The sequence below is a fragment of the Cyprinus carpio genome, chromosome A22 (genome assembly GCF_018340385.1).
Source record: "Cyprinus carpio isolate SPL01 chromosome A22, ASM1834038v1, whole genome shotgun sequence".
Taxonomy (NCBI): domain Eukaryota; kingdom Metazoa; phylum Chordata; class Actinopteri; order Cypriniformes; family Cyprinidae; genus Cyprinus; species Cyprinus carpio.
In genome coordinates, this window is record NC_056593.1 from 19,650,374 (window position 1) to 19,665,344 (window position 14,971).

Sequence of the window (14,971 nt, forward strand, 5' to 3'; positions counted from 1 at the left end):
TGCCATTTAGTCAACTAGTCAATTAAATATATAATGTTTTGTAAATAAATGAAACCTTGTACATTTCTTATTTTTAATTTTAATATTTTCAAGAATTTTTTTTTTTAAGCGATTGAGTTTCTGTTGAGCTATTGGGTTTGTGTCCAGACTTGAGCCTTAAAGCACCCAGGTAATTTTCTTCAGCTGTCTGTATATCCAGATGGAGCGGGATTGTCCTTTAACACTCTCTGAATACTGAGGGGTTTTAAGAGTTTAAGATGTATCGATTGAGGTCTTGACTCACTTTTGCATTAAAAGACTTTTGCAAGGCCAATCCGTGAACAGTCTTTGTCCAGCTCCTCCTTTACTGCCATGTGCTCAGGCTGCATACACACATCTGTTTGCCACCTTGACATGGTGAAGCTGGAGGTTAAAGCTGGTTACAGCAAAAAATGTGTGTTTGTCTGTGTTTTGTACACGCTACCAATCAAATATAGGAATGCACCTATTTGAATTATGTAGTGACCACAGAAAGATTTTAAACAGCATCTCTTTGTCTAGATCCCAGCCGCTCATGCAGGAACAGCTTCATGAGGTGCATCCTGGGGCGCTCTATAAACTATTAAAGGAGTTTCTACCAGCTATAGTATCAGTTGGTGTACTATTGTAGTTTGATTTAATATTTTACATTTTCTTTTTTTATATTTCACAATTTTATTTTAATTTGAGTAATTTTGTTTTTGTCATTTTTATTAGTTTCGTCTTTAAATGTCTATTTTTTTTTTTTTTTTTTTTTTTGGTCAGTTTTAGTTTGATTATTGTAATCTAAAAAAAAAAAGTATGTCTTGGCAACTAGCATAAATAAATAACTTAGTTTTTTAAATATTTTCTTTTATTTAATTTTATTTCAAGCAATATAGTTTTTCAGGCAACAACTGATCTGAAGCAAGTCATTTAAACTTTTTTTCAATCCATTAAAATTATATTAATCTGACTTAAATATATTATTTTGAAATTCATGCATTTGCTTTTATGCCTGAGGTTTGTAGACATCTAATTAGAAAGGTTTTAGTTGAAACACTGACTTTTATATTGTATGTGAATGAATGGAAACTTAAGGCCAAAACCTTTTTTCTTTTTGTTTCTCAGCTAACAAAACCTGAAGTCTTATGTTTTGATAAGCTATTAAAGTTATGCTGTTTCTTTCCTCCCAGTGAAACCAGGGCTGTTGTAGGGGACTCTCTTTTGTTTGTTCATTTTACTGGTGCGTTGGAAAGCGTCTGGCAAAGGGAAACTCTTGAACCATGATCGCCTCCGACTCCTGGAGTGTGTCAGGCTTTGTCTTTTGTTTATGAAAGTTAACAAGAAAAAACTTAAATCAGACAAAACCAAATTTAGGAGGGAGCTTTTAGCTTAAGATTTAAGAGGCTGTAAAGGTTGATTGTGTTTGCAAAGACAAAGCAGTTCTTATGAAGGAATTTTATATAAAGGTTTTTGGGGACAGTGATCTTTAACACTGAACGAGTGCAAATTGTACATATAAGTTTTTTTTTGTTTTGTTTTGTTTTTTTATTAGTGCTTTCATTAGTACGTTTAGTACCTTTTCATTAGTATTTTAAATCATGGATTTCTGTTTAATGAATTTATAAATGTACTATACATGTGGAGTGTAAACAAACATTGTTGTACTTTTTTTTGTAAATGGCTACATTTATTTATTTTTATCAAATTAGTAAGTGGTTATGAATGAATACCAGAAACAAATGAAGACGCACCAATTTCAATTGTCTATTATAGTTTTGAATTTTTAAATTAGTTTTTATTTTAATATCGTTTTCAAATTACCGATAAGTTTAGTTTTAGTTAGTTTCATTAATGGTTTTGTTAATTTTAGTTTAGTTTTTATTTCGTGAACACATTTCTATTTAGTTTTTTATATATTTTAGTTTCAGTTTTAGTAATTATAGTTTAGCAGAGTTAATGAAACACTTCCAGTGTAGACCAAAGCAAGACATTTAATTTTAGAAAAGTTGAATGTTTGCTCATAGTTAACTCTTGTGCAAACCTCTTAATAATGAAAATAAAATTATTTTTTACAACTGAACAAAAATATGCAACTTGTATGTAAAAAATGTATTCATTCGTATTCATGTTCATATTTATTCATATTAAAGATGTAATCTTGTTAAACATGCAAATAGTTTAGAGACAAGCTAATCAAGGTTTTCAGAGTTACTAGAAAGTTACAGGCAGTTGAGTTTTTATTCAGCAGGACAATGACCCTCCAGTGCTGGATTTGAGAAAACCTGTTCTTTGTAATCGTCATTGAAACTCTGTATACTTTATTTTTTTCCATCTGTGTTTTTTTTGAATTCATTTGTTTGTTGGTTTGTTTGGACGGGCGAGCTGTGTGTGCTACTGTATGTCTCGTCTCTCCCTCTATGAACGTACACAATAAGAAGAAACAGTCTAAAATGCTTTGAAACCTCATACTTCTCAAAACTAAATGCGATATGATGATTTAAATGATGTTTGCACCTTACTTTGATGAGCTGCAGATGAGCAACACAGTCAGTCCCATAAAGCCCATTTTACACAGGACATGGCAAATGTTGAAAACACCCTGCGGCTCCCGCTTTCTCTCATTTTTGGGGAAGTTGTGGCCTAACGGTAAGAGAGTTTGGTTTCTATCCTTAACCTAAGGTTGTGGGGTCTCGGGCGGCAATACCACGACTGAGGTGCCCTTGAGCAAGGCACCGAACCCCCAACTGTCCCCGTCGCAGCATAAATGGCTGTCCACTGCTCCGGGTGTGTGTTCACGGTGTGTTGTGTGTTTTTCACTGCTGTTTGTGTGCACTTTGGATGGGTTAAATGCAGAGCACGAATTCTGAGTATGGGTCATCATACTTGGCTGTATGTCACGTCACTTTATGTGTTTTGTACAGTCAAGGCGGAGCTCGTGTCATGGACTCGAGGCGGACCTTGCCATAGTAATCGTAAAGCATGACAAAATTACTAAAGTTCACTATATTCACTAAAGTCAGCTCATCCAAAAAATTCAGTTAATTCACTTTCATGTTCTTCTTGCACATCAAGCACGCTTTTAAACGTCCATGCGCTGTGGGGTGTGTATTATTATTATTTGCATTTCATATTTTATAGTTATTTCCAATTTCCCGTGTCTTGTTTTTTTTAATGCAAAAAAAAGGCATTATCTGTGAATAGAAAAGCTGCTTAGGACTCAGCTCACGTGCATGAAGCGCCATCTACAGGTATTTCAAAATGGTAATTTTGTTCCCTAACCTTATTAAATGTCATCTTTCACATCAAATTCTTACACTGTTTCGATTAAATCAGTTAGAAGAATAATAAACTGTAGAGTTGTTACCATTCAAATGAAATCAGTATCAATAAACTCCATCTTTCCACTGCAGGAAATACAGTATCTGCATCTGATGTGCCATGAAACTGAGAGGTGCCATATGCATTTACACCGCAACATTTCAAATGCATAAATACTTTTATAAGATTAATATTTTAGGTTTTTTTAAACATACAAATAAGAAATGTTGGGAAAAATGCAATGATACTTTTAAACATGAAACCAAACCACTAGTAGGTGGAGGCAAATCACTATTTTAATGAGTCATTCATTCAACCGATTTGTTCAAACGGCTGATTCATTTAGAAATGAGGCCTGTGACTGTATTTATGAACAGGCCACTGAATCATAGACTCACTCGTTTCATTCAAAACTGTGGATTCATTCAGTAACGAAACGCTGCTGTGTTTCATGGAGACACACAACAGTTCTCCTATGGCTTTGATTGGAATGATTTTTGTTTGCAAAATTGAGCAAAGAGAGTCAATATTGTGTTCAAAATCAATCTTGCTGATATTCAGGGAAACATCTTGATTGTATGACGTTGCTTACCTATATCATATATTATAAATATATATTTTTTCCTACCGCAGTATGCGTATATACTTTCTGTGAGTGCTGTTGCGCTCATTTGTTTTGATTCTGCATGGGTCTCGCTCTCTCACACTCATCTGGAGCCACATCAATGCATCAGCAGTCTCCGTCTACACTGAATGCAATACAATCTGAATCATCAGAATCGGGCCGGGTCGATCATGCTGAAAATCGGCTAATTCCAGTCCCTGGCCGGTCGATCGGTGCATCTCTACTCTAAACCCAAATGACCAGTCAGGATTAGATTGAATAAATGGCCGTGGATGAGCATAAGACCCTGGCCAAGGTTTGTATTTGTACAGAAGGTTCCCAGCTTCAGTGTTGAAACTGTATTTCCCAGCTTGCCAAGTTAGGCAGAACCCTTAATACCCAGCGCAACACATTAATTCCAGCCTGATGAAAGATTAAATCAAATCCTTTTTTATTGCTAGTTGGCATTTGTATGCGAGTGCTAAATTGTGGATTAGCTTCCCACGGAAAGGTTTGGGCTGTGGGAAGGGTTCGAGCAGTTGTCTCAACTGTCTGACACGGTTGTTTTAAAGGTCTTTTTGTTTGTTGATGATGCTCTGGACTCATACTGAATTCATTTTACTTTAAAAATAAAGAAAATACTTAGAAAATAAAGATGCTCATCTTTTTGTGTGCAGTTTGATGTTTTGATGCCTAATTTCACTTGATGCATGTAAGAATCTAGATCGGCGCTTAAGCATGAAACGTATACAAGTATATAACAGTATAGAACCATAATATCGCCCAGTGTTTCCATTATCAGCCACAACAAAGACACTTATAAGGTTTTTGGCAGAATTTCTATATCAGTGCTTCCCTGAGAAGATTTTCCATTCATTTATTCATTCATTCATTTTTTTTTTTTTTTTTAATGTAAATTGCAAATTGTTTGAGAGTGAAGTCAGTGAGAAGTGCTAATTTTTTAATATGTGACCCTGGAGCACAAAATCAGTCTCAAGTCGCTGGGGTATATTTTTAGCAATAGCCCAAAAAACATTGTATGGATCAAAATGATTTAATTTTTTATGCTAAAAATCATTAGGATATTAAGTTTGTAATTTACATTGTACTTTTCCTACCGTAAATATATCAAAACTTAATTTTTGATTAGTAATATGCATTGTTATTGGACAACTTTAAAGGTGATTTTCTCAGTATTTTTTTTTTGTTTTTTTTTTTTTTTTTTTTTTTTTGCACCCTCAGATTGCAGATTTTCAAATAGTTGTATCTCGGTCAAATATTGTTCTATCATAACAAACAATACATCAATGGAAAGCTTATTTATTCAGATTTCAGATGACGTATAAAACTCAAAAAATACTCTTAAGACTGGTTTTGTGGTCCATGGTCACATATAAGTTAGCGCTTTTTCAATGACTTTGTGTTCTGTGACATCTGAGATGTTGGCAAAACAAGGTCTCTAAGGAGGATTTAATGAGGAAAATGAGGCTGTTATTTGATTATTTTATTCCTGCATGGCCATTTAGTCCTTTAGGCTGTTTAAGATTACCATCACCGCAGACTTAAACAGAAGGTTTACATAGTCTTGCAGTAAAGGTTTCAAGGACATGTTTCTCTTTTTCGTGTCTGTCTGTAACTACACTTCTGGAGAAAAAAAAAAAAACACAAGGCAGGTATTTTCACAGAATGATATCTGGTATAAATGGTGTGATTTTTTTTTTTTAATTCATTGTTTGACGTAATCTAATGGCAGTTTATGTTCATTGGGAATCTCTACGCTTCATTGAATTGTATTGGAAGCCAAAGAACCAGATTTTAAACAGTCAAGCATTCTATTATGGTTTGTAAGTACAAAATATTAGACCGGAAAGTCTTGTCACAAAGCCTGATATTCCCATTCTGATAATTTTATGGTCTTGTTCGTAGTAAACTCATGTGCATACTTCAAATATACTTGATGAATTGAGACACTGTTTTATCAAGATTGAATCTTTTGTGTTCAGAACAACAGTTTGGCTGCGCACCAGTTTAATAGTTCCTTTGCATAAACTCTGAACAAAAAACTAAAGCCTCGCATTCCTTCAGCTGATCCAAAATATTAGTGTCAGAGAAAATAAACCGTTTCGAGAAATGGATGGTCTCGGCTTCAAGTGTTTTGTATTTGTGTCTACAGGACTCCAGAACAGTGTCCCAGTGTGGTTTCTCTGCTGTCTGAGAGCTACAATCCCCACGTGCGCTGCGGCGCTGCCATGGCTCTGGGCATCTGCTGTGCTGGCACTGGCAACAAGGTGAGTTTTGATCAGTACTGTATCTGTACTCGCACTCAGCGCTCTTAGTCTGTTTCATTGAATCAGCTTGTTAATCTGGCTGATAATTTAAATTTGTCGTGTTAATACAGATATAATTTCAGTACCATGACAAAAACACTCCTTTTTTTTAAGGTTAAATATTAATTCAGATATTAAAATGTATGTAAACAATGGTATGAACCGGTCTGTGTTACCAGTGTTAAGCCGAAGCACGTTACATCACCGCCCGCCACCGTCGTTTACATTTTTTATAGTAATATAAATCATTTAGTTCAGTTAGAGAACAGACACTACAATTAAAACTGAACGCGGCCAAACGACAGTCGCATCACAGATCAGCAGCAGGAGTCACTTCATTTATCACGTGAGGAGAGAGAGGTGAGACAGACAAGACTATGGCGCAAGATTTAGCTTAGATTTTGAATAGACCATTTAATTTTGCCATTTGTCTAAGTTGATTTTGTACGGTTTTTTTTTCTTCTATAATGTTTTCACAGTGTTTGCTGATTTTTTTTTTTTTTTTTTTTTTTTTTTTTTTTTAACTGTGTAAGTTATTTATTTTATATTAGGCCTATAGCATGCTGTATTTTTATTCGGTTTGTTAACTCTCTGAGGTCTAAGGGGGTTTTGGGGGTCTGGAGAAGTTTTGACATCCCCTGACTTTTGTGTTTTTTTCAGTTGCTTATAAACATATACATGGCTAAAGTCTGAAAACACTGTATTCAGTACAAACTGGGCTACAATAATATATAAATAACATGTATGTACATGATTGTGTTTTTGAGAAAACAGCGTTTATGCGTGGTTAGTAAAAAAAGGCACTGAATTTTGAAGTCACTGAAATAAGGTCATAAAACACCTAGAGAACATTTGTTCACAAGACTGTCAAACCTGGAGCGCGTAGCCTAGAATTTCTGCTTCAAAATGATGTGAAAATCATCTTGTTTACTCACTCACAGAAAACAATAGATTGATTTAAATTTTCTAAGACACTTTTTGTTTAGAAAGGGCATATGCAAGTAGGCGTCAACTATCATGAATATTAGTATGTTTCACACCTGAGAAGACAAAGACCCACATAATGACCTGCATAATGAGCCTTTCAGTCAGGTGTGTGACTGAGAGGGGGGAAGAGTTAGAAGGAATGTTGTGGGGAAAATATATGTGTATATTTTTTTGTTTTTGTTTTTAATTTAGAATATATTTAATTATCCCACAAAATAACTTGAGAGATTCACTTGCGAGTGCAGTTTAAAACAGTTTATTAGGAACAACCAAAGCAGACTTTCAAAGCTGAATTTTTAGCATCATTAATCCAGTCACACGATCCTTCAGAGATCTTTCTAATATTCTGATTTGTTACTCAAAAAAAAAAATGATTGTTATTATTATTATTATTATTATTATTGTTATTATTGAAAAGAGCTGAGAATATGTGTGCCATTTAACATATGTGCTAAATAAAAGTTTTAATTTCTATATATACCGACTCCAAGCTTTTGAATGGTATAGTGTGTATTGTTACACTTGGAGTAAGACTGGAGTAATGATGCTGAAAATGTAGCTTTGATCACAGGAATAAATTAAATTTTAAAATGTATTCAAATAGAAAGCAGTTCTTTTAAATATTAAAAATATTTCACAATATTACTGCTTTGGCAAACTGGTATTGCGTAATGTTGAAATGTATAAATGAACATCACATAACTACCATTTTCAAAGTGTATATTGTTTATGTGCTCTCAAATAAACTAAATGATAAACTGCATTATTAACATTATTGTGATGGTTACAGATACTAGTAGTACAGTAGAACATTAGATGATGTAAATGAAACTTCATAATGTTTCAGTTGAGTATACATTATGATTTAGTCAGGAATTATAGTTTGGAAAAAGTCTAACTAGTAAAATGTGTACACGTTATGTGAAAAAAAAAAGTATATGTATATATATATATATATATATATATATATATATATATATAGGAGATAGAGAGAGAGAGAGAGAGAGAGAGAGAGAGAGAGAGAGAGAACTTATAAGGCTTTCTGAGGAAATCCAAAACTCAAATCCTGAAGTGATCCTCAGCGCATCTTCTTGGGGTAAATTATGTCTTATTGCTCTCAGCATGAAACAAACAGTAAAATAAAAAAATATAAAAAACTTGATGAACATTCTCGCTGCTTAGTTTTCTGTGGTATGGGCGTTTACACGCCGCAAGTTTCACGTGGAACTTTTTAATGTCATTAGGGCGTGGACGTGGTCGCATTAGGAGATAATGAAGGGAGACGTGAAAGACAGACATCGCGTTGTTTTCATATGGATTACTTTATCACAGAATAATGTATTCGGCAGCACTTGTTTAGTTTAAAAGTAGACATGTCAAGCTCTCTATAGATATCTGTCTCATGTCTCTGTGTTGAGTATTCACTGAGTTACAGTTCATTTTAATGATGCGTTTCTGAATGAAGATCACCGCAGACCAGGGCAGATGATGATGCACCCTGTTTGTTTTCTTTATTTTATAAATGCACAAAGTGTTGTTGTTATGAGTGTATACAAATAAAAGTAGACCCTTTACAGATTCGATTGATGTATTGCTCTTATCTATACGATCAAAACCAAAAGTGTAATTTAAGTTCTTTTCAGGGTTATCAGAAGATGCCTTAACACGCGTATACTCATGAATCGACTCCAGAGGGTTAATAAACCCCCCACACCTCCCGGTGAAACCGGTGTTACCGGTGTTGTCACCGCTGGGAAAATCTGTACTTTACTGGAGTAGTTTTATTTTGAGTAATTTTTACTTTTACTTAACTACATTCCAAAGCATAAGCTTCGTAGTTTTTACTTATATATCATATATACATATCGTTACTCCTTATAATATATCACATGCTCCAACATGCAGAAGGGGTGTCTGATTAATGAACGAAACAATTCTTTTCAATGAACCTTTTAAATCAGTTCTCAGATCACACCAAATGATTCATTCACAAATTAGAAAGATCCGATTGCAGCTGTTCTCGAGTCGACAACTCACTGAATCAAATGAACCGTTTAGTGCGAGTCTCCAGTGAACTGAATTCACAAGAACGAACCAGGAGATTTCGTTTGTGAACTAAATCTGCTGTAAAGGGTGATCTATTTAAACCCACTGAAATGCTTGAATGCAGACACATCAACATCTTTGTCATGTTTTGGTTAAAAAAAAAAAAAACGGAACCTTAAAATAACACAGATTAATTAAAATAACTCATGCACGTTCAAATTCTCCGCTGCCGTACCTCAACTTGCTGGTGCTAAGTTGAGGTAATTTTTAGATATAAAGTACAAATATTTTTATTCAACCACCTAAGTTAGATTACATTTGAGGGAAAAAGAAAGGCTGTGATTTTCAGAACATGGTAACTACAGTAATGATCAAAGTGGGAAGTGATGTCCTCTGGGGCATTTGGCCAGGGGTGTTTTTACACCACAGACGAGGTTTGAGAAGAAAAAAATCATTATGAAAATATAATTATATTTTCCTTAAAATATTCTTCCTAACTTCTTGAGTTATTGTTGTAGTTATTATCAACAAAATATATCTTGACTCCATATAGTGGTTATTTTGGGAAAATCCCAGGCATTTTGAGCAGTAGGATTATAAAAAATATGTGCTAATATTAAATTAAATTAAGTAGCCTATGTAAAATTGCAAAATAAATCTATCTATCAGTACTTTTTTACTTAAGTACATAAAAATCAAGTACTTTTATACTTTCACTCGAGTAAAATTGAAAAAGGAGTACTTTTACTGGAGTAATATTTTATTATACACATATATATATATACTTTTACTCAAGTACTTGATTTGTGTACTTCGTCCACCACTGGCATTAACTAATATTAACTAACAATGCATTTATTAATCTTTGTTAACATTAGTTAATAAAAATACAGCTGTTCATTGTTAGTCCATATTAGCTCAGGTCCATTTAATTAAATAACATTACTAGAGACAACTTTTGATTTTAATAATGTTTTATTATTAATAAAATTAAATTAAATTAAATTTCGGAATCAACATAACTAAGATTAATGAATGCTTTAGAAGAATTTTTCATTGTTTGTTTACATTAACTAATGTGGTTAATTATTGTTAATCAAAGGAATGTTTTTGTAAAGTGTTAGCAGTATTTTTTTATGTCATGAATTTTTGTTAATAAATAATAATTGTAATGTTAATTTATGCAACTTAAAATGTTAGAAATGAACATTAACTTAGATTTATAAATGCTGTTTAACTTTATACGTCATTTGTGCACAAATCGAACATACAAGACAAAGACTTTTTACGATGATGCTATATATCTCACTCTGTGAGTAGTGTATGCATGCAGAAAAACTTGGACATATTTGTATATATAACTTAATTTAAAGAGTTCTGCGATTAAATAAAACTAAGTTTTGCTACAAAAAAAAAATATTTAAAAAAATCAGGCAGTTGAGATTTGTTGAATTGTATATATTGCTTTATGTGATTATACTGGATGTACTGTATGTAGGTACTCTAGATCCAACTTTTAATATATCGACAACATCGATTTTTGTTTAATCGTCGTTGCATTTGTGGCCATTTTAGTCACAGTCTGGAGCCCTGATATGTCTGTTAAAGGTTAGACAACTGAAAAATGATTAAATGAGACAAGGAGGCAGCTGAGCAGGAACTGCAAGGCCCCAAGAGAGATGTTTGAACTTGTCTTGCAACAGTCCCGAGTTATTGGCTCTTCTGCATGCTAAGGTCGGTTCTGTGACTAATTGCATTACCAGTGCAAGAGTCACAGATGGCACATTTACCACTCGAGTGGAGATGAGATTGAAGTCGATACCTTGGATGACGTTCTAGCCATTTACCACTCAACTCCCTCGTTGGGTGAGCTGGAAAAATGAAGAATGAAGATTGGTCTTGACTATTTAACTCATAATAACTCTAATCCAAATTCCTCTCAGGAGCCCAAATACAGTCATGGGTGGTTTTGTGGCAATGCTGGGAAATGGGACTGGCCTAGGAGCCAAGATCTCCCACACTTTCAATTCTGTCAGGCCTTTTAAATGGCTCACAAATTCAGTTTTGTTACTGCAATTTATACACCTGGTTGTTTTTACTGTGATATAATTTCTGCTTTTGTTGTGCCGACGCAAAGTGCCTAGAGGAGTTGCTTCAATGCCTTTTCCACTCCATCTGTCAAACAAACTGGCTTTGTTTTTAATTAATCCTTCCAAACAACTGCTGACTCAATCACAGAAATATGTATAATAATGGGCTACTGTATGTTGCGTAATGTTAACTTAGCTTTGAGTGATCTGTGAGCCAAATCTGCTATTTTGGGCTCTGTCTTCAGCGATGTTTCAAAACAAAATGGTTTGGCTTTTGCCCCGAAGATCAAATGTGACACTAAATAACCATCTTAAACGAACCAAACTGAGCCTTTCTGAGGGAAAAAGGGACTTTCTTTCTCAATGGCATGTGAATTATAAGTAGACAAATTAACTCAGCTACATCCTTTCTGTATTTTCTGGTCTACCATATTATTATACCTCAAAGCCAAAGATGATTAGATACTTGGGAATCTGATAAATTTGTGGTTTTCAGCATGCTGTGTCAGGATATGCTTCTGTTTTTCCATAATCATAGTTCATATGCTACCATTGATGATTTCCTTCAACAGGAAGCAATCAATCTCCTGGAGCCCATGACCAATGACCCGGTGAATTACGTCAGACAGGGCGCTCTGATCGCCTCGGCTTTGATCATGATCCAGCAGACGGAGGTCACCTGTCCAAAGGTAAGGCGAGTGTGTGACTTTGGGTGGTTGGGGTTAATTATTTGGCTCCTGGGATTTGTATGCATAATCTGTATGCATGAGCACTGATAATACTGTATTTTTCAGTCCTGGCCTGACCGCAATGTGGCATAGAGTTACAAAATCACAGCTAATGTTTAATATACATTCATGTGGATCGCATGTTACACCAATGAGGTTCCACATAAACGGATGTACATTAGCTTGAGGAAGTTTTTGTGGGCTTGAGAGACTATACAGACTGAAAATGAACAATAGTCTGTCATTTTAGTGTTTATTATAGGTTCTAGTCATAAATATTCACCTCTTATAATATCAGACTTCCTCGAATCATTTCTACAATGTGGTTGTGTAGTCACGGTAGATTTGCTTGTTTCTTGGGGTGATTTTGCTTCAGTTTAACCACATGATTATTACTGGGCTGCGAATTTTATGGCCACATGAAAGTAAAATTGATTTGAAATCCCCGTTTTATGGTGTAATAAAAGGCTGGAGTTGTAATAATGGCAAGCATTTATTAAATAGCCCTTCCGGGCAGACTTTAATTCATGCTAGCCACATGTTTTATGAGCCTGGCCTTAGAATTTGGGGAGAGACAGCAGATTATGAATGTCATAAATGCCTTAGAACAGACTTCATTTAACTGTGTGTTTATCTCTGAACCAGAATCTAGATGTTTCTTCAGTATTTTGCCAAGCATATTTAGCAAATGAATTCATATTGGCGTTGTATGTTGTTGAAGAAAGTCATTTCTGAGACAAGACAAGAAACTGAGTCAAATACCTGAGATACCATCTTTTAAATTACGGTCATATTAACAGTTGTTGTGAATGCAGCATATGACCAGAAACAAGTAAAAGTCAGTTTTGATGTCACATCTTTGCTGGTATGTTGTGTCCTGCACTCGTTCATCGTTTAATTGAAAACCACAGTAGTCGTATATCAGAGATCAGCTGTACATCGGCTCTTTCTTTCCATAGGTCAACCAGTTCCGACAGCTCTACTCAAAGGTGATCAACGACAAGCACGATGATGTGATGGCCAAATTTGGGGCCATCCTGGCTCAGGGCATCCTGGATGCAGGTCAGTATCAGATGTGACTATTTAAGGTTTATGGACTAGACTTCCCTGCATTTTGCACATTTCTTACCTTTTTCTCATTAATGAAATATAAAGGAAAAAAATCTTAGTACAAAATGTTGAATCTTTTTAATTTGTGCTTTATCAAACAAAAATTGTTACAGTGTTTCTCAGTATGCATTAAAATACTAAATTAATACAAAAAGTCACAATGCAAAAATTTAAGGCTTAATTTATTTTTAAATAATTCAATATTTTAAAATCCCAAATAATTTTATGCATCATTTAATTTCTTGTTTCTTTGACTTGGTTTGGGGGTCAGTTTAACAGCTTGAATTCTCTTAAGTCAGCTCTTAAATATGTGTAGAAATATATAGATATTGTCAATTTTACAATTTTACTCCCTGGATTTATGAACTCACCTCAGATAGCTGGATGGTTGGGTGCTCTGTGCTAAATGTGAGGGTGAAAACAAACCTTTTGTATGCATGCCAGAGCAGGTAAGTCCATTTGTGATAAAATGCTGATAGGATCGTGACAAGAATGTGGCGTGCAAAACAAGATAGCACCATGTCTTTATGCCACTACAAGCACATATCATTCACTCAGTCCCAGGGGTGCTTGCCTATTAATATTGAGAGAATGCATCAACCTTCAAGATGCTCTTGCCCCCAGCTTCCAAAATATCAGCTTGTATACCAACCCAGTACAGGTTATCACAGAGTCGGTAGAATATTTCACACAGAGTGTTGTTTTTGCCCAAGGTAATTGAATTTAGGACATGCTGGGAAGGTGTTGTATCATAAATATTTGTATTACAGTTGGACAGCGTTCGTAATATGGGTTTTTTCAAGGTTTCAGTCAGGGGTCTATGCCTGAACACTTCATTTAAATACATGAGTGATACCGCCACATGCAGACTGATCTTTGCTGAAGCTTATTACATAACTGGTTTACAAAAACATTCTTATATGTGCTCCAAAACCTAAACCTAGTGAGCTGCCTCCCTGTCTACAGCATACAATGCACCTTAACCGATATGGACTACATAGGCAGCAACTTCATGTGCTACACAATTGTGCACATTACGGAAAGCATACAGGGGAACCAACTCTCATCTTATTTCAGTAGACTTTGACGTTAGCACGTTGCTAAGCTAATACTGCAGCATTCAGTAAGCATAAAAATACACAAAGTATTATTAGAGGTTGACATTAAAGGGTTGGTTCACCCAAAAATGAAAATTCTGTCATTAGTTACTCACCCTCATGTCGTTTCAACCCCGTTAGACCTTCGTTCATCTTCAGAACACAAATTAAGATATTTTTGATGAAATCTGAGAGCTGTCTGACCCTGCATAGACAGCAATGCAACTGAAATGTTCCTAAACGAAGAATGAAAAAAAAAAAAAAAATAGGATACGCTGTTTCCATTCAGATCAAATCACAACAACATAGGAAGCAGTGTATCTGGCGTGACGCAGCTGACACAGAACAGCATACGTTGTTTACAGCGTGATGCTGAGGAGACGAATTGATGAATAAAATATATATATATTTTTTTTCGTTCTTCGTTTAGGGGTACGAAGTTCAAAACACATGAGCAGTGGTATACTGTTATCGAACATCCCGACGCCGTCCACTCTGATGAAAGCAGCGTTTAAATGAATATGTGCTGCGCGCTTTCCTCTCAGTAACAAAATAAACAACAGAAATGGAGAGAACAGCAGGAAACTTTGTTTTGGCCGGATTTTGTTCGAAATGACGTCACATCAGTTCGCTCTTCGATTTTGCTTGCAGTTTATTGGGG

General features: G+C 34.9%; 1 protein-coding gene across 2 annotated transcripts in view; it reads left to right on the forward strand.

Moving 5' to 3' along the window:
• LOC109057098 (26S proteasome non-ATPase regulatory subunit 1) overlaps positions 1-14,971 on the forward strand; it is a 47,970-nt gene that overhangs the window by 26,990 nt on the left and 6,009 nt on the right. For both annotated transcript variants that reach the window (XM_042712204.1, XM_042712205.1), the window contains exons 17-19: positions 6,099-6,213; positions 11,948-12,064; positions 13,063-13,165. In XM_042712204.1, coding sequence (XP_042568138.1) covers positions 6,099-6,213; positions 11,948-12,064; positions 13,063-13,165 — 335 coding nt within the window. The remainder of the gene's footprint in view (positions 1-6,098; positions 6,214-11,947; positions 12,065-13,062; positions 13,166-14,971) is intronic.